Genomic DNA, 20641 nt, shown 5'->3' with positions numbered 1-20641 from the left:
AAGACCATAAAAATGATCACTAACTTAAAAGGCCCATGTATCTGGAACCCTACAGAAGATTTAAAAAAAACAACAACAAAAATTAGCATAATCTGGGAAGCAGCGAGGAATAAAATAAGACCAAAAAACTGTCCCTTTTTAGCAGGTCCTCTTTAACCCGCTTCTGCAAAAGCACATTATAATTATGTCCAAACTAAGAGTCCCCACGTGTGTAGGGGGCTCAGGAGCTGAACTCCCTCCACAAGCGGCAGATAATCGCTATATTATATATCCAGCATCTGTCTGTAACAGCTGCGGCTAGTGCCGAGATCCAGCCGTCGTTAACTATTCTCTGGCAATGGCATTTAAATGTACCAGGGAGCACTAGTTCCCATAACCCCCCCGCAACATGATAGCAGGGGTGAGGTGGATTACTATGACAGTCAGGGGGTCTGCTGAAGACCCCCATTGTTGTCATCTCTGTCCTCTTATAAATCACATCCATACCCTGAGATACTCATGGGAGAACAAGAATTTCACTATATATAGTTATTGCAGTATGTACAGTAGTAGGGCTATGTTGGGGCCATTATACTATTTGGCGGGTTATGTGGAACCATTATACTATTTGGAGGGCTATGTGGAACCATTATACTATTTGGAGGGCTATGTCGTGGCTATTATACTGTGAAGTGGGCTGCGTAGGGGCCATTAAACTATTTGGGAGGCTATGTGGGGGCCATTATACTATTTGGAGGGCTATGTGGAACCATTATACTATTTGGAGGGCTATGTGGAACCATTATACTATTTGGAGGGCTATGTCGTGGCTATTATACTGTGAAGTGGGCTGCGTAGGGGCCATTAAACTATTTGGTAGGCTATGTGGGGGCCATTATACTATTTGGAGGGCTATGTGGAACCATTATACTATTTGGAGGGCTATGTGGAACCATTATACTATTTGGAGGGCTATGTGGAACCATTATACTATTTGGAGGGCTATGTAGGGGCCATTATACTATTTGGAGGGCTATGTGGAACCATTATACTATTTGAAGGGCTATGTTGGGGCTATTATACTGTGAAGTGGTCTGTGTAGGGGTCATTAAACTATTTGGGAGGCTATGTGGGGCCCATTATTCTATTTGGCTGTTTGGAGGGCTATGTGCAGGTTATTGTACTGTTTAGAGGGCTATGTGGAAGCCAATTATACTCTTTGGAGGGCTATTCGGGGCCATTATACTATGTGGAGGAGTGTGAGGGCCATTATACTGTATAGAGGGACATTATACTTTATGGAGGGCTGTGTGGGGGCCATCATATTGTGTAGATGGTTGTGTGCGGGCCCATCATATTGTGTGTCAGGGACTGTGAACTGTGTGGGGGTCACTGTAGGGGGCATCATACTGTGTTGCAGACACTGTGAGGGAATCATACATTGCAAGGGGGGAATTGTAGGGTCATCATACTATGCATGTGGAAACAATCACTGTGGGGGTATCATACTAAGTTTGGGGGGCATTTCTGTTAGCATCATATCTTATTTGACACCATGAATGGAGTATTTTAGTGCATGCGAACACTGAGGCTTCAACAGAAGCAAAATTACTTTATAAGGGCTGCAAAGCCCCACTGAATAGTATTATTTGATTTTGTGGGGAGTGATGGGGCCCCATGATTTTTATGTACGCCCCTATGATGATGTACTATAACTCATATTTGTGTTACTGTATATATACATACATATTTGTACACATATCTATAGGACATCTCTCTATATTTAGGCCTACATAGACTGCAAAGTAGCTTTGTAAATCATTGCTTTACTTATGCTGAACTGATCCTGATTCACGGCCTGTATTATAATCCAGAGCTGAACTCACAATCCTTCTGCTTACAACTGGAACCAATTGTATTTCGACACACACGTGCCTAGGAGCTTAGCTGAGCTCGTATGTTGTCATGCGCTACATTCCCGGAGAATTAGCTTTTTTTCCAGCAGATAATTGTACAGTGTTTTGGCACAGCTACAGAATTACTAATCAACAAAAAAAGCTTTGTGAAGACACTGAACATGTAAAGCTTGCTGGGAGTTGCGAGCTCAACAAGCCAGAGAATTGCAAATGCAACGCTCGATGAGAAAAGGCCACTAATAAGGATACGCTGGGAATGTCATAAAAGTAGTCTGACCACTATGGCCCTCAGCTGTCTCGTTGTTGGCTCTTCTTGGTTTTTCTAGGTGTCTTGATGGTTGACCATTGCCTATAGTGGCCGACCATGTTCACCAATATGAAGTCAGTTACAACGGTTGGGGGAGGGAATACAACCCTACTGATTGGATATGAGGGCAATATCCTGGCTATAATCTATAATGTGGCTATAATGTGGACTACCCTCACTAATATCTTCTTTGCTGTCTTCCATTGCTCACTAGGTGCAGTCTCGCCTTGTGGAGTCTCGGCAGAGATTGGATCTCTTGACACAGTCTCTACAGAGGTGTCTTGAGGACCTACCTCATGACCACCCCAAGAGATGTCTCCTGCGGGAAGAGATGGCCATGTGTGTTTCTCCAACTAGACTGGGTGCTCCATCACCCACCTCTCCATATAGCACCCTCTCTAAATCTGCACCCCTTACAGGTAACTAGGTGACTAACTATGTGTACACTGATGGTTTCTTAAACATATTTTACAATAAACCCTTGTACAGATATGAGATTTTTTGTGTGTAGTATGCACGGAGAACCAGAAATTAAACAATGGTCTTAAATGAAACCTGTCACCAGGATTTTCCCTTATAAGCTGCAGCCACCACCAATGAGCCCTAATGTACAGCATTCCAGAATACTGTATATAAGAGCCCAGGCCGCACTGTATGTGTGCCGCCCTGGCAAAACCAGGATGTCACAGAGGTCTGCATCCATCTTTTTGGTGCAGATCTCACTCTCCCTTGGGGAGTTTCCCACACCGATACACACCAGCCAATCAGGCCCCACTCACCCCCTCCCCAGGAAAAGGGAGGGGGGTGAGAGGAGCTTAGAAAGAGCAGAGCAGAGTTTGGGCTATAGTCAGTCTGCAGGAGGAGAGAGGTCTGGAAGCAGCCCCTGTGTGGAGCTAGGACAAGTGGCAGTAAGGGCCTCAGAAATAGGCCAGCCACTTGTGGGACCCGAAGTGGACCGGGAGAGGGTAGTGGCCCCCCCGGTGCCGACTGTCGGGACCCAGTCCGGACCTGTGTACAAAACAGACACAGACATCAGGCAGGAGAACAACACCTGAATTACACGCACGGGTGTGGGACCCGTCCTCACAGCATCTGTGGGCACCAGTTACCAGCAATTTGGTTTACAAAAGACTCTGAGTATTTCTTCCATCTGCGTTCCTGACCCTCCACATCAATCCAGCTTCATCCAGCAGCACGATAACCGAACTGTGAGTGTACTATTCCCTGCAATCCCTGCCACTACCACAACTCCCAACTGGGCCCCGAGACTACACCTCCCCTACCCATGGAGGGGATCCCACCTTGCTGCCCCACACCATCAGTCCCGGGTACGGTCCCCAGAGGCAGCAGCGGTGCCACCATCTCATCACCGCAACCCACGGGTGGCGTCACGGACAATCTCCCTTACCTAATCCCCTTTTTGCTGTGGAGCCTGGGATCACAGACCCAGTCACGCCACCGTGATACTCACAGAAGTGACCCCTTGGCCCGGATCTGAGTACCCTTTATCCCTCGGCGACACATATGACGTAAAAGACACCTTTACTATACTCACCTAGGAGGTGGTCCAGTCCAAGGGGTGTCACTGGTCTCGGTCCGCACCTCCTCCATCTTGTGCGATCTCCGTCCTCCTGCTCAGCGCCGTGTGGATGATGCGCCCTGCGTCTTTCACAGAGAGGCCTCCATTACACTTTTGCGCATGCGCACTTTGATCTGGGGGCAGAGCAAAGTACTGTAATGCGCAGGCGTGAGAAAAGGTCAAAGACCACCCACACATGCGCATTACAGCACTTTGGAAGCCTCTCTTTAGTTTCTGCTCCCCTCCATTCCTGAGATATGGCCCGCTCTTTCCTATATGTATATCTAGTCTTTTTAGCCAACTGGGCATCAACAAGACTCCCACAGATAAGATCTGATGACCTCTCCCACTGAGATAGAAAAATGAGATTTATATACATGGACCAGAAAGGCGCAGAAACAAAACAAAAACAACTTAAAATACAGGAAACCAGCAGTATTTACATTAGAGGAAAAATGATATATTTATGGCACATGACAGGTCCTCTTTATACTGGTGTATATAGGTTTGGTTCCACTGCACAGGTCCCTCCCGATTAACAAAAGCAGGTAACCACACTGCTGCAATGTCACAGTTAATTTATACTATGGGATGTATTATACTTTTTTTTTTTTTTTACCATTGAATAATTTTACAAAAGTGATATCCAATTAGGATAATGTCTGTGTGCCCTCTTAGGTACGCAGGCTGCATAAAACCTGAGCCGGAAAATAGTGCATGAGATAATAGGCTAAAGAGGTCTTCTCAAAGGCGTGTTGGACGCTCAGCAATTTCCAGCGTTCTCATTTATAATCGAATAGAGAAAAATCGCACATGGGTTTGAAATGTGGGACCCACATCTATCTCACATTTGCAGTACAGACCAAAAGTTTGGACACATCTTCTCATTCAAAGAGTTTTCTTTATTTTCATGACTCTGAACATTGTAGATTCACATTGAAGGCATCAAAACTATGAATTAACACATGTGGAATGAAATACTTAACAAAAAAGTGAGAAACAACTGAAAATATGTCTTATATTCTAGGTTCTTCAAAGTAGCCCCCTTGTGCTTTGATTACGGCTTTGCACACTCTTGGCATTCTCTTGATGAGCTTCAAGAGGTAGTCACCGGAAATGGTTCTCACTTCACAGGTGTGCCCTGTCAGGTTTAATAAGAGGGATTTTTTGCCTTATAAATGGGGTTGGGACCATCAGTTGTGTTGTGCAGATGTCTGGTGGATACACAGCCGATAGTCCTACTGAATAGACTGTTAGAATTTGTATTATGGCAAGAAAAAAGCAGCTAAGTAAAGAAAAACAAGTGGCCATCATTACTATAAGAAATGAAGGTCAGTCAGTCCGAAAATTTGGGAAAACTTTGAAAGTGTCCCCAAGTGCAGTGGCAAAAACCATGAAACTCTACAAAGAAACTGACTCACATGAGGACCGCCCCAGGAAAGGAAGATCAAGAGTCACCTCTGCTGCGGAGGATACGTTTATCGGAGTCACCAGCCTCAGAAATCACAGGTTAACAGCAGCTCATATTAGAGACCAGGTCAATACCACACAGAGTTCTAGCAGCAGACACATCTCTAGGACAACTGTTAAGAGGAGACTTTGTGCAGCAGGCCTTCATGGTAAAATAGCTGCTAGGAAACCACTGCTAAGGACAGGCAACAAGCAGAAGAGACTTGTTTAGGCTAAAGAACACAAGGAATGGACATTAGACCAGTGGAAATCTGTGCTTTTGGTCTGATGAATCCAAATTTGAGATCTTTGGATCCATCCACCGTGTCTTTGTGCGACGCAGAAAAGGTGAACGGATGGACTCTACATGCCTGGTTCCCACTGTGAAGCATGGAGGAGGAGGTGTGATGGTGTGGGGTTGCTTTGCTGGTGACACTGTTGGGGATTTATTCAAAATTGAAGGCATACTGAACCAGCATGGCTACCACAGCTTCTTGCAGCGGCGTGCTATTCCATCCGGTTTGCGTTTAGTTGGACCATCGTTTATTTATCAACAGGACAATGACCTCAAACACACCTCCAGGCTGTGTAAGGGCTATTTGACTAAGAAGGAGAGTGATGGGGTGCTACGACAGATGACCTGGCCTCCACAGTCACCAGACCTGAACCCAATCGAGATGGTTTGGGGTGAGCTGGACCGCAGAGTGAAGGCAAAAGGGATAATAGCGAGGACTAAAACTTAACTTTTAATTTAATAGATAAAATCAGTATTTAGTTCACAAATAGTGTAAATAGTGCAGTAAAAATATTAGAAGGATCTCACCCAGATCTTTTCCACGGGTGAGGAGACACACCGATCCATGGTTGGTTAACGACTGGAAGCACCAGGGTAAAGCATTGGGAGATGGTATAAAAACCCCTGTCGTGCCCCTGTAAATGTACTTCCGCCCTGACAAGGGCAGCACCCAAGTAAGTTGATCACGGAGCTGATTCACCAGCAATGGCAGGGATCAGAGAAGTAACCTATGTGTCCAGGTAAACGGTGGTGCGTGAATCAGCTCCGTGATCCCTGCCATTGCAGGTTGATCATTTTTTTCCTTCTTGTCTCCATTGATAAACTCTGGCTATTCAGAGGGAAACGCGTCGGGAGGAAGTTTTTTGTTTGGTTTTGTATGGTTGTGGGGCAGACAACTTACTTGGGTGCTGCCCTTGTCAGGGCGGAAGTACATTTACAGGGGCACGACAGGGGTTTTTATACCATCTCCCAACGCTTTACCCTGGTGCTTCCAGCCGTTAACCAACCATGGATCGGTGTGTCTCCTCACCCGTGGAAAAGATCTGGGTGAGATCCTTCTAATATTTTTACTGCACTATTTACACTATTTGTGAACTAAATACTGATTTTATCTATTAAATTAAAAGTTAAGTTTTAGTCCTCGCTATTATCTCTATTTAACTGGACTATTGGGCAATATCTGGCTGTTCTCAGCTGTGCTATTGAAGGCAAAAGGGACAACAAGTGCTAAGCATCTCTGGGAACTCCTTCAAGACTGTTGGAAGACCATTTCCGGTGACTACCTCTTGAAGCTCATCAAGAGAATGCCAAGAGTGTGCAAAGCAGTAATCAAAGCAAAAGGTGGCTACTTTAAAGAACCTAGAATATAAGACATATTTTCAGTTGTTTCATACTTTTTTGTTAAGTATTTCATTCCACATGTGGTAATTCATAGTTTTGATGCCTTCAATGTGAATCTACAATTTTCAGTCATGAAAGTAAAGAAAATTCTTTGAATTAGAAGGTGTGTCCAAACCTTTAGTCTGTACTGTATGTCCTAGATGGGATGACCCCCTTTAAAGTGAATTTGTCAGCAGATTTTTGCTATGTAATCTGAGAGCAGCGGTCACGCTAGGTACAGGGAAGTACCAAGCGAATGGCGAAAGGGAAGAGAGGGAAAACCCTGTGTCTAGGGAAGGGGAAGATAGTGACCCCTAATCAAACCTACTGCTGATCCCTGGTGTCCCTCACCACCCTAGATAGGTTCCGCACCTACCAAGCCGGATACCTAACCCTAGGTATCCCTAGCGCTGGGCCCTAAATAGGGAATGGCTGGTATGAGCTCTTCGTCAACCCCACTAAACACTATAGAAGACACAAGGAGGACACACAGGGGGAAAATGCATGAACTACTTATCCACAGATGACACAACTAGAAGTTCAGCAAAGTTTTCAGTACTGACACCACAGAGAAGTACAAGCCACCTGCTTGCAGCCAGGGCTGGAATGAACTGAAAAATATCACCAGCACCAGTCTGTGGAAGGAAGGGGTATTTAAGCACCAAGAGAATATTGATGATCAGCAGCTGGATGGAAGGCAAGCTCCTGCTGGGTCCAAAAGGGAGAGAGATGAATCAAGCAGGAAAGCTACCTATACCAATGAATACTGACAGCAGGAACAACAGACAGTCTGGGATCATTCTGCACAGACAAACGCTGTGAACTTCTATGGCCAGAAACCACATGACTGTCTCCCACCTGTGACACACCTGTGACAAGAGCCCCCTCTAAGCCAGAATGAAGAACCAATGCAAGGATAGCACAGGTACACTGAGAATATTCATGAATGGTGGCTATGGTTATATCGAAGGCCATGTTGTATTATTGTTGTAAACTGATAACAGCTGAATACTAAGGATTTCAGCCATGTTTTTCTACTTTTACTCATCAGGAAAATAAGGCAACACTTAGTTAAGACTTGAGCAAAAAAACATGGAAATTTGATGGAATACTTTAGTCTAAATGGCGGAATAAAAAAATATTGATGTTACTATGTATGTCTCTAAATCTTTTTACAGGCGTGCTCCAAGTCCGGCTCTTGGGGTGTACAGACCTTTTAGACTCAGTCCCAGGACGAACAAAAAGTTCTCCTGTCTGGTTACCTGGAAATCACCCCCTAGAGGGTAAGACACTGAAAGCGAGAACGTCTCGGAGCATGTATTCACGAGCATCCAGCCTGAGCCGCAGTGATGAATTCTCCAGTAAGTATAGACCGCCTTTACAGATCTTTCTTGATTATTTTGCATATTCATACAAACCTGACTCTGAACTGTGCTCAATCCATACACTATGAGTGTCAGCTACACAAAGAGGCATTAACATTGCGAGATGTGCCGTGTTAAATGACCTCCTACTGGGAACATGTTTGCCGGTCAGCAATAATTTATTAACCTTTACCAACCACGCTTTGAAAAAGGCACTGATTGATCTATAATAGATCCTTAAATTTGCATAGGCTGCCGTGACGCCCCTGAACTAGTCAGGGTGTCACAGGGTACTGCACTCTTTTATCTTTTGGTGAAGGACTCCACCCCCCATGGTTCTGGGATCCAGACCTTTGGTGTTGCTCCATCAGCATGCAAATCCTAGTTACACCTCACACCACACCCTGTCAGGCACACCAGTGAGTGGTCTAGCTGGAACAGGGCCACTCGCCTAGAGGTCAGACAGACTGGTGGGAGGGGCAGAGTTTGTGGAGTGGTAGCTCTCAGACAGTGAGGAGCTAGGGGGAGTTGGAGCTCCCTGGAAGAAGTTAGCTAGGTCGCAGACGGTGGTCTGGGACCAAAGCAGTCGGGATGAGCCTTATGCTCCAGACCTTCCAGGATTGGCATCAAGGTATCAGGACCGACCCCAGCTCCTAGACACTTCTCCTGCTAGGCAGAACCTTAAAGAGAACCTGTCAGGTCCAATATACACCTAGAACCTTGAGCAGTACTGGGTGCATATTGCTAATGCCTGCCTAACCGTCCCTGTATATAGTAGTATAATAAAGAGATCCTCATAAAACGTATTTCTAAAGAAATAATGTAAAGTATAGGAATGTTATCTAGATGGAGTTTGTTAGTGATAGAAACAGTGAATGTCAGGTTCAACTCACTGTGGGGTTGGAACTAGTGTTGAAGAGTGAGAGACTTCCTGGTTACAAGACAGAGGGAAGTCAGTTAAAGTGAACCTCTCTGGTGTAACGTGCACCCAGAACCATGAGCAGTTCTCGGTGCATATTTCTAATCCCTGCCTAACTGTCCCTGTATCAAGTAGCATAAAAAGATCTTTAGAAAAAGTATTTCTAAAGATACTTTATGATATGCTAATGAGTGCAGGGACTAGTCTCAAGGGCGTTACTTCCCCGACTAGTCTGCCTTCTTAACATTTTAGCACACCCACAGGGGCATGCTAATATACTATTCAATACCAATTGCCCAGCATCATAGGCGATTACACGGGTGCCTGTGTCCGTTGTCACCGCCTCAGACCACAGGTTTAGGGTCAGTGTGCATGATCAGAAGTCCCGACACTTCCGGTCATGCGTACTATGAAGCCGGGTGTACGCATCCCAGCTTCAGAGAGCTCTAGTGCGCATGACCGGAAGTGCCAGGACTTCTGATGACCCCTAAACCCGAGGTCATCAGGGGTGACAATGGAGACAGGTACGCGCGTCACCGCCGATAATGCGGAGCATTGAATAGCATGTTAGCACACCCCTATGGACGTGCTAACATGCTAAGAGGGTGGACTAGTCGGGTGAAATAACGCCCTTGCGACTAGTCCCTGCACTCATTAGCATATCATAAAGTATCTTTAGAAATACTTTTTCTAAAGATCTTTTTATGCTATTAGATACAGGGACAGTTAGGCAGGGATTAGAAATATGCACCGAGAACTGCTCATGGTTCTGGGTGCACATTACACCTGACAGGTTCACTTTAACTGACTTTCCTCTGTCTTGTAACCAGGAAGTCTCTCACTCTTCAACACTAGTTCCAACCCCACAGTGAGCTGAACCTGACATTCACTGTTTCTATCACTAACAAACTCCATCTAGATAACATTCCTATACTTTACATTATTTCCTATAAATGACATCCTAAACCTTTACTTCACACTATATCCTACTTAACATTCCCCACTCTGCTATATCTGTTAAAACCTATGTTTTAATCCAAAGCTTATCTGACTAATACACTTCACTACACATTGTTAACACATTTACTTTACATAACTGTACACTTTACATTGCAGGGTTCACTCTGCCACTCTCATACAGCTGAATCCAAGTCCAATCTTTCAAAATATAAAATAATAAGATACAGTATGGTGTCCAGAGTCCAGATGTGCATTGCAGCTGACGGGGGCCACTTTGAGCATCAAAGTTAAATGAGCGCCATATTCGTGACCAGCATTCAATGTTTTGGGGAGGTCATGGGTTTCATATCATAGCATTTCTGTATGCAAGGTGTCGATTCACATTGAATTGATGATGCCCTACAATTTTGTAATTCACTTTTTTTCTCTATCTCGTTCCGTTTTCGAGATAAAAATGCTAACGCCGTTGTTTTTCACCAGGAGGCGCTATAGGTAGTTTCCTTGCTTAGTGCATGGCTACTTTACTATACCTAGACACTACTTCTATGCCTATAGCTGCCGCCGTTCTCAAGTTAATGGCGGTGGACAGGATATGGGTGGACATACTGTTTATTGTTGGGTTTGCAGATGCATATAATATTCAGATATCTTGTATATATTCACCATATCTATATAGAGTTGGTAATACCATCCTGCGTTGATTGTGCCCCTTAGATGAGATCAGCGTTGTCTTACGTCTGGATAATGTGGTGGTCGGGCAGACTGCTTGGAAGACGGAGGGGCGAGACACGTGGGATCAAGTGTTCAAGCTACAACTGGAGAGGGTGAGCATAGCAACTATAGTATGGCAGTAGGTATCAATCATATACACATCCATCCAACATATTCATGATTGGATCGGTCAGATATTTCTTTCTCCAAAGCAAAGGGGCTTGTACCATAGATGTAGACATTGTGGCTGCTATAGAGTTTGTTGTGAGTTGTGAGGGGGCTTAAAACAGGAAAACTTCACATCTCTCTAGGTTGCACAGTACATTAGGCTTCAACAGCCTCTAAGAATCACAGTACATTAGGCTTCAACAGCCTCTAAGAATCACAGTACATTAGGCTTCTACAGTCTCTACATATCTCAGTACATTTTCTTCTACAGCCTCTAGGCAACACAGTACATTAGGCTTCCACAGTCTCTAGGTAACACAGTACATTTTGTACAACAGCCTCTAGGTATCACAGTACATTAGGCTTCTACAGCCTCTAGGCATCACAGTGCATTTTGCTTTTACAGCCTCTAGGCATCACAGTACATTTTGCTTTTACAGCCTCTAGGTATCACAGTACATTTTCTTCTACAGCCTCTAGGTATCACAGTACATTTGGCTTCTACAGCCTCTAGTTATAACAGTACATTTGGCTTTTACAGCCTCTATGTATCACAGTATATTTGATTTCTATAGCCTCTAGGTATTATAGTACATTAGGCATCTATAGCCTCTAGGTATCACAGTACATTTTCTTCTACAGCCTCTTGGTATCATAGTACATTTTCTTCTTCGGCCTCTAGGTATCACAGTACATTTTCTTCTACAACCTTTACGTATCACAGTGCATTTGGCTTCTACATCCTCAACGTATCACAGTACATTTGGTTCTACAGTCTCTAGGTATCACAGTACATTTGGTTCTACAGCCTTTATGTATCACAGTACATTTGGCTTCTACAGCCTCTAGGTATCACAGTACATTTGGCTTCTACAGCCTCTAGGTATCACAGTACATTTGGCTTCTACACCCTCTAGGTATCACAGTACATTTGACTTCTACAGCCTATAGGTATCACAGTACATTTGGCTTCTACAGCTTCAAGGTACCACAGTACATTTGGCTTCTACACCCTCTAGGCAACACAGTACATTAGGCTTCAACAGTCTCTAGGTAGGTATCACAGTACATTTGGCTTCTACAGCCTCTAGGTATCACAGTACATTAGGCTTCAACAGCCTCTAGTTATAACAGTACATTTGGCTTTTACAGCCTCTATGTATCACAGTATATTTGACTTCTATAGCCTCCAGGTATCATAGTACATTTTCTTCTACAGCCTCTTGGTATCATAGTACATTTTCTTCTACAGTCTCTAGGTATCACAGTACATTTTCTTCTACAACCTTTATGTATCACAGTGCATTTGGCTTCTACAGCCTCAACGTATCACAGTACATTTGGTTCTACAGTCTCTAGGTATCACAGTACATTTGGTTCTACAGTCTCTAGGTATCACAGTATATTTGGCTTCTACAGCCTTTATGTATCACAGTACATTTGGCTTCTACACCCTCTAGGTATCACAGTACATTTGGCTTCTACAGCCTCTAGGTATCACAGTACATTTGGCTTCTACACCCTCTAGGTATCACAGTACATTTGGCTTCTACACCCTCTAGGTATCACAGTACATTTGGCTTCTACACCCTCTAGGTATCACAGTACATTTGGCTTCTGCACCCTCTAGGTATCACAGTACATTTGGCTTCTACAGTCTCTAAGTATCACAGTACATTTGGCTTCTACAGCCTCTAAGTATCACAGTACATTTGGCTTCTACACCCTCTAGGTATCACAGTGCATTTTCTTCTACAGCCTCTAGGTATCACAGTGCATTTTCTTCTACACCCTCTAGGCATCACAGTACATTAGGCATCTACAGCCTCTAGGTATCACAGTACATTTTCTTGTATAGCCTCTATGTATCACAGTACATTTTCTTCTACAGCCTCTAGGCATCACAGTATATTGCAGGCTGCAACTTTACTGGTCTCTGATCAATGCCTGATGCACAAGGCTGTGATCTTGTTCTAAAAGGCAGTCCCTTTAAAGAAAGCCATAAAAAACACTTTACAGGGGCATTACGGGATTTTATTGATGGCACGAGGGTAGTTCTTTATTATATGAATCTTACTCTTCATTATGTACATCCCATGTATATATATTTATACACGCATTATAAGAACATGATCCTCTATATAACCTCTATTTGTTCACAGTCCCGAGAGCTACAGGTCTCCGTGTACAAGAGAGATTTCCGCTCACTTTGTGCTATCAAATATGTGAAGCTGGAAGAATTTCTGGATGATCAAAGGAAAGAAACGTATCTGGAGCTGGAGCCCCAAGGAACCCTCCTATGTGAGGTAACGGGGTCTATACGTATATATACTGACCCTGACTCACTCTCTATTATATCTGAGGCTCCCAGCATTCCTGGCTCAGCGTCGGCACAGATATTATTCTGGGTATTAATAATCTGGAAATTGTAATCCTTACATTCAAATCTGAACCAAATTGTCCTCCTACATCACATGAGCTCATGTAATCTGCTGGGCACATATCTGGAGACATCTTTGCTCACTGTATTCACATCTGACCAGCAGAATTGTGAATGCAGCTCTGGGGTATGTGACCCTGTTCACCTTCATACTATTCGGCTATTATCTATAGGGGTCCTCATCGATTAGTGACGTTCATGTAGTAATTGGGGTTTTTGTAATTCCTTTTTCACTCTAGGGTTGCATCCCCTTAAGCTTCGATTACAGGGAATCTGTCAGCAGGTTTTTGCTATGTAATCTTAAATCAGCATGATGTAGAGTGTGAGAGTCTGATTCCACTAACGTGTCACTTATTAAGCTGGGTGTTGCTGTTTCAGTAAAATCAGTGTTTTATCAGAAGAAGGGTATATTATAGAGTCCTGCTCCTCTGTATAACCCTGCCCCACCACTGATTAGCAGCTTTCTGTCAATCAGTGGTGTGGGTTATACACAGCTCAGGATTCTGAGCACTGCTAGATCTACAGCAGAGAAAACAGGGATTCTATCAAACTGACAGCAAGGAGAGAAAGTGAGACATCTTTGGAATCAGTATCTCTGTCCCTACATCATTATTGACTGGTAATGATTAAGTATGAGGAAGGGGGTTACATTTAGATTTTTTTTTTCATATTTCAGAGCTTTCTGCCTGGATGTCTAAGTCCATATAAACTGTGCTTATTCTATGTTTCTTAGGGTGATGGCCGTGTAGTCCTCGGGAAATCATACTTCCCATTGCTTAGAGTGGGCGCATACTGGGTGGTCAATCAGTGGTCTGATTTAAAGCTTCTGGACTTGTGTGCAAAAGTTCTACCATAGCCCTGTTGCAGATTTTAGCTTTCAGCAGAATCATCAGCAGCCAGACATTGTGGAGGATGAACTGTTTTACTTGGGACATACAGCAACTATTAACTGCAACTTCACAACATAGAGGATACAGTATTAAAGGGAACCGGTCACCAGGTTTTTCCCCTTATGAGCTGCGGCCACCACCAGTATGCCCTTATATACAGAATTCCATAATACTGTATATAAGAGCCCAGGCCGCTCTGTATAACGTAAAAAACACCTTTATAATACTCACCTAGAGGGCAGTCCGGTCCGACGGGTGTCGCTGCTCACGGTCCAGGGCCTCCTTCATCTTGTAGGACCGCCATCCTCCTGTGTAGCTCCAAGTGCATGAGGAGTCCTGAGTCATTCACAGAGAGGTCTCCATTGCTGTTCTGCGCATGCGCACTTTGATGTGCCCGGCCGAGGGCAGATCAAAGTACTGTAATGCACATGCGCAAGAAAAGGTCAAAGACCGCCCGCACATGCCCACTACAGTACTCTGCTCTGCCCTCAACCTGGCAGATCAAAGTGCGCATGCGAGAAGAGCAATGGAGGCCTCTTAGTGAATGACGCAGGACGCATCATGCACATTGAGTTGCCCGGCTGAGGGCAGATCAAAATACTGTAATGCGCGGGCGCAAGAAAAGGTCAAAGACTGCCCGCACATACGCACTATAGTACTCTGCTCTGCCCTCAACCTGGCAGATCAAAATGTGCATGCGCAGAAGAGCATTGGAGGCCTCTCTGTGAATGACGCAGGATGTGTCATGCACCCGGAGCTGGGCAGGAGGACAACGATCCCACATGATGGAGGAGGCGCCGGACTGAGCCCAGCAACACCCATCGGACCGGATCGGCCCCTAGGTGAGTATTATAAAGGTGTTTTTTACATTCTACACAGCGGCCTGGTCTCTTATATACAGTATTCTGGAATGCTGTATATAAGGACTTACTGGTGGTGGCCACAGCTCATAAGGGAAAACAGGTTGCCTTTAACAAACTCTAACTATAAAGACACTGATATCTGTGTCTGTTCAGCATGGTCACACAGCATAAGCCTGCAGCAGCTGTATACTCCAACAGCTCCACCATCTGCAGCATCCACACTCTTCTTTTTCTCAAGATGCTTGATTTCTCATTATATTAGCTTCACCTTTCATACAAGTATGGATGACGTTGAGGCAGGCGGCCCCATTTTAAGATAATATCTCCATATAGACATGATCTTTCTAGAAATACATGTGTGCTGTGTTTCAGGTCACTTTTTATAATCCTGTGATTGAAAGGTTCTCCAAACTACGTCGACAAAAGAAGATTTTCTCCAAAGAACAAGGTCTTAGTAAATTTAGTCTCTAGCTCAAATAGCAATACTTTTACAACTTTTACAATTTACATCTTCATGCTTCTGAAAGGGAAACTGTCAACAAGTTGTTGTTACCCCATCTGAGAGCAGCATAATGTAGGGACAGAGACCCTGATTCCATTGATGTGTCACTTGCTGAGCTGTCTGATGCAGTTTTGATAAAATCACAGTTTTATCTGCTGCAGATCTACCAGTTCTGTATAACCCCGCCCACACCACTGATTGGTAGCTTTCTGTCTACACTGTGCATAGGCAGAAAGCTGCCATTCAGTGGTGAGGGTGGAGGCTATACAGAGAACATGAATATTGAGAACTACATGGCATCAGGTGATAATCTCCTGATGATAAAACTGATTTGATTAAAACTACAGCAAACATCTGTGACGCAGTAACTACCGGGGTTCAGCCAGGTATAAGCGAAGCGCCGCAACACACAGGGTGTAGCGGGAACACAATACAATGGTGGGCCCTGGGGCTAGGTAGAGGATAGTGGGGTCACCTGCCACTCACCTGAAGCTGGACACTGCACTCCCTAACATCCCTGAATATGGGTGGCACGGTGGCTCAGTGGTTAGCACTGCAGTCTTGCAGCGTTGGGGTCCTGGATTCAAATCCCCACCAAGGACAACATCTACAAGGAGTTTGCAAGTTCTCCCCGTGGTTGCGTGAGTCTTCTCCAGGTTCTCTAGTTTCCTCCCACACGCCAAAGACATAATGATAGGAAATGTAGATTGTGAGCCCCAATGGGGACAGTGTTGCTGATGTATGTAAAGCGTTATTTAAGAAAATATATTATAATTATTATATTATTAGACCGGTCCTTCCCCCTGTCGCCAATCACATGCCTAGACCCTCACTTGCCCTGAACTCACCCTGGCTAGTGAGAAGGCTGGCAAATGCACTAGTCTCACCTCTGCAATAATACAATGCAAGAGAATGGAGACCGGCAGGGGGTAAATAGACACAAAAGGAAAACACTCCAAGCTCCTCCAATGCAGCTAAACACCACAGCTGCAATTATCACGACTCTTCAGCTTCTTCCAGAGACTGGATCCTTCCAAAGTGGTCAAGAATGAAGATTGTATAATCGGCATCAGATAGTAAGACACGTGACATTTTATAGCGAAACGGAGTGGTCACAAAGAGCTGCACCTGAGATTAAGGCGGGCTTTGCACGTTGCAACATCGGTAACAATGTGTTACCGATGCTGCAGCGATAGTCCCGCCCCCGTCGCACGTTCGATATATAGTGAAAGCTGCCGTAGCGATTATTATCGCTACGGCAGCTTTACACGCACATACCTTCCGTGCGACGTCACTCTGGCCGGCGACCCGCCTCCTTCCTTAGGGGGCGGGTCGTGCGGCGTCACAGTGACGTCACACGGAGGGCGGCCAATTGAAGTGGAGGGGCGGAGATGAGCAGGATGTAAACATCCCGCCCACCTCCGTCCTTCTCATTGCAGCCGGGAGGCAGGTAGGTGATGATCCTCGCTCCTGCGGCTTCACACACAGCGATGTGTGCGGCCGCAGGAACGAGGAACTACATCGTACCTGTCGCTCCCCCGGCATTATGGAAATGTCGGAGGCTGCAGCGATGATACGATAACGACGCTTTTGCGCTCGTTCATCGTATCATCTAAGATTTACACACTACGACATCGCAAGTGACGCCGGATGTGCGTCACTTTCGATTTGACCCCACCGACATCGCACCTGCGATGTCCTAGTGTGCAAAGCCGCCCTAAGGTTACAAAAGGACAACCAGATAGGAAAGAGTCCTTAATCTTTACAGCACCAAAAGAAAGTAGATTCCTTCAAACCCAAGCTGCAAACCTGCGCATAATATGGCATTGTGCCTTTCTGGTCCCAGACTTGCCAGAAGTCTCCCCAAAGCGGGACACACCCATGACACCAACCCAATAAGTGACACATCTTTGGAATCAGAGTCTCTGTGTCTACATTATTCTGCTCTCAGGTTAGGTGGCAAATGACAGATTTCCTTTACATGACCTCTGTGATCCTCTGCGGACCTTCTAATGTTCTCCTCTCATAATCCTACATCTTCAACTACAGGACTTCTCTTATGCTGCCCCTATAGTCTGGATTTCTCTTTCTTTTCCTTTTTCTCCTCTCATAATCTCACATCTTCAACTACAGGACTTCTCTTATGTTGCCCATATAGTCTGGATTTCTCTTTCTTTTCCTTTCTTCTCCTCTTATAATCTCACATCTTGAACTACAGGACTTCTCTTACGCTGCCCCTATACTCTGGATTTCTCTTTCTTTCCTTCGTCTCCTCTTATAATCTCACATCTTCAACTACAGGACTTCTCTTACGCTGCCCCTATACTCTGGATTTCTCTTTCTTTCCTTCTTCTTCTCTTATAATCTCACATCTTGAACTACAGGATTTCTCTTATGCTGCCCCTATACTCTGGATTTCTCTTTATTTCCTTCTTCTCCTCTTATAATCTCACATCTTCAACTACAGGACTTCTCTTACGCTGCCCCTATAGTCTGGATTTTCTCTTTCTTTTCCTTTTTCTCCTCTCATAATCTCACATCTTCAACTACAGGACTTCTCTTATGTTGCCCCTATACTCTGGATTTCTCTTTCTTTCCTTCTTCTCCTCTTATAATCTCACATCTTCAACTAAAGGACTTCTCTTATGCTGCCCCTATACTCTGGATTTCTCTTTCTTTCCTTTTACCCTCTCTTATTGCCATTCTAGAAAGTATAGCTCATTATTAAAGTGAATCCTATGTTGTCTGAATTGTTTTACACAGGAAAGGCCTTTCTTCGTGCTAGACAGATGAATATTGATCCTTCCACCTGGCTCCGTCTCCTGCGTAGGGCAATTCCGGCCAGCAGTGGAGGGTACAGTCCTGCGGAACACGGAGAGTGAGTCGTGTGATTTCTCAATCCTTTTGTCACCGTCTGTAGCGTCCACGACCATTGTTATACCAAGTGATCGGCTGTGAGCTCGTTCTGTTTTACGCCTTAAGTTTTATATAAGGACGTATATACTATAGAGGCGGACTATGCTCCTGTTATGGGGACCCTGGAGAGATGGAGCCCCACTCTTATTTGTCCCCATACTGGGGGTCCCCTTTTTGATTTCTGAAATGAACCCCTTCTTTTTTTATTTGGTCTTCTATATTGTGTCTTTTTTTATTAATAGGGAACTAAATCTGGATTCTCTTACACTGACACCGGGTCAGGACACAAAGGACGAGGTGAGAAACGTCACATTTATTTATCCACGTGGTCATCATGCCTGCCACGGGAGACTGAAGATACCGTAGTAGTATCACAACAGTCCAGGAACCATATTGCCATTGGATCATGAGGATTTTAAGTGATCTCTCAGGTTACAGGGGCTGGTTTTAGGTTTATTAGTTAAAACTGCAGTACACTCAGTTCCCACCAGGTGGCACCAGAGCGCCTGCAGCTTTATGTAATGATATTATGTACTGTATAGCTAGTAGTGATTAGTATTAGGGCTGCGCTCACATGCCAGAGATTCTCTCATGCGAGGATCGGGCCGATTATGCGAATGTCCCTTGGATCTGCCAGAGTTTGATCCAAGTTTTATTTTACCGTGATCTGATTCTGGGAGAGTTGGGTCACAGGTGTGGAGAAGACGGAGAACTTAAAGGGTTATTCTCATCTCCAAGATCCTATCCCAATATGTAGTAGGTGTACTAATAATAATATTAGCAAATACCTCCAATTAGAAATGTAGTATAGGTCTCCTGATATAGCCATGTCTCTTACCTCATGTGCAGGGCATTGCAGCTTAGGTATCCATGGTTACATCTAGTGATGTGCAGACTCGCAAATAAATAATAATGAAACCGGTTGGTCTAACCACTCCGGCCTTGGATTGGTCCCGGATATCTATCCGGACACAGGTCCCCATATAAGTCTATAGGGACCAGAATCCGGCAATTAAAAGTGGTGGTAGAACGGATAGGGGGATTAGAGCACGCGCGCTATACTTACCAAGGTTCCGGCGCAGCTGTAACTGCTCCCATGACTGCTGGTTCACTTCCGGGGCCGCTCATTACCTTCATTGCATATGCACTGCTTTCCCACGTCCACCTGTAGCCCTGGCGTCTATGATTGGTTGCAGTCAGACACGCCCCCAGCCTGTGTGACAGCGTCTGACTGTGACCAATCGCTGTACCTGTCTTCGTGTCACTATCGTGGTGGAAAAATAAGTAAAACAATTGGTGTAGGGTCCCCCCATATTATGATGCCCAGCACAGATAAAGCATACGGCTACTGGCTGCAGCCCACAGTCTTGCGCTTATCTTTGCTGTATATAAAAATAAGAGGAACCGCATGCAGCTTTTTTTTTTATTATTATTACTTAAATAAATTAAAAAACTGGGGTGCAGTCCCCCCAATTTTGATACCCAGCCATGATAAAGGCTGACAGCTGGAGGCTGGTATTCCCAGGCTGGGGGGACCCATGGTTATTTAGTCCCCCCAGCCTAAAAATAGCTGCCTGCAGCTGCCCAGGGTTATTGCATCCATTAGATGTGACAGTCCCAGCACTTTACATGGCTCTTCCCGATTGCCCTGGTGCAGTGGCAATTGGGGTAATAAGGGGTTAATGGCAGCCCGCAGCTGCCACTAAGTCCTAGATTATTAATGTGGAGGGTCTATGAGACCCCCCATTACTAATCTGTAAGTCAAAGTAAATAAACACAAACACCCAAAAAATGCTTTTTTTTAAAAAAAAATAGAGCACCCTTTTTCACCACTTTATTAATCCCCAAAACACTCCTGCAGGTCCAACGTAACCCACATGAGGTCCCATGATGACTCCAGCTTTTCTGCATCTGAATTCACACTGAGCAGCCATAGAACATTACCAACCGGGCAGAGACTGAGTGAACCGTGCAATCAGTGATGACATCACTCAGGTTATTTG

At 44.8% G+C, this 20641-nt stretch overlaps 1 protein-coding gene across 4 annotated transcripts in view; it reads left to right on the top strand.

Annotated features, from left to right (window-relative positions):
• The window catches only part of LOC142301931 (serine/threonine-protein kinase N1-like), a 153321-nt gene that overhangs the window by 91099 nt on the left and 41581 nt on the right, over positions 1-20641 (top strand). For all 4 annotated transcript variants that reach the window (XM_075342984.1, XM_075342987.1, XM_075342985.1 and 1 more), the window contains exons 6-12: positions 2417-2621; positions 8084-8266; positions 10863-10972; positions 13190-13333; positions 15593-15668; positions 18486-18600; positions 18881-18935. In XM_075342984.1, the coding sequence (XP_075199099.1) occupies positions 2417-2621; positions 8084-8266; positions 10863-10972; positions 13190-13333; positions 15593-15668; positions 18486-18600; positions 18881-18935 (888 nt within the window). The remainder of the gene's footprint in view (positions 1-2416; positions 2622-8083; positions 8267-10862; positions 10973-13189; positions 13334-15592; positions 15669-18485; positions 18601-18880; positions 18936-20641) is intronic.

This window comes from Anomaloglossus baeobatrachus, chromosome 4 (assembly GCF_048569485.1).
Source record: "Anomaloglossus baeobatrachus isolate aAnoBae1 chromosome 4, aAnoBae1.hap1, whole genome shotgun sequence".
NCBI classification, from domain to species: domain Eukaryota; kingdom Metazoa; phylum Chordata; class Amphibia; order Anura; family Aromobatidae; genus Anomaloglossus; species Anomaloglossus baeobatrachus.
Note: the sequence above shows the minus strand (reverse complement) of the source record. Positions and strands in the feature narration are given on the sequence as shown.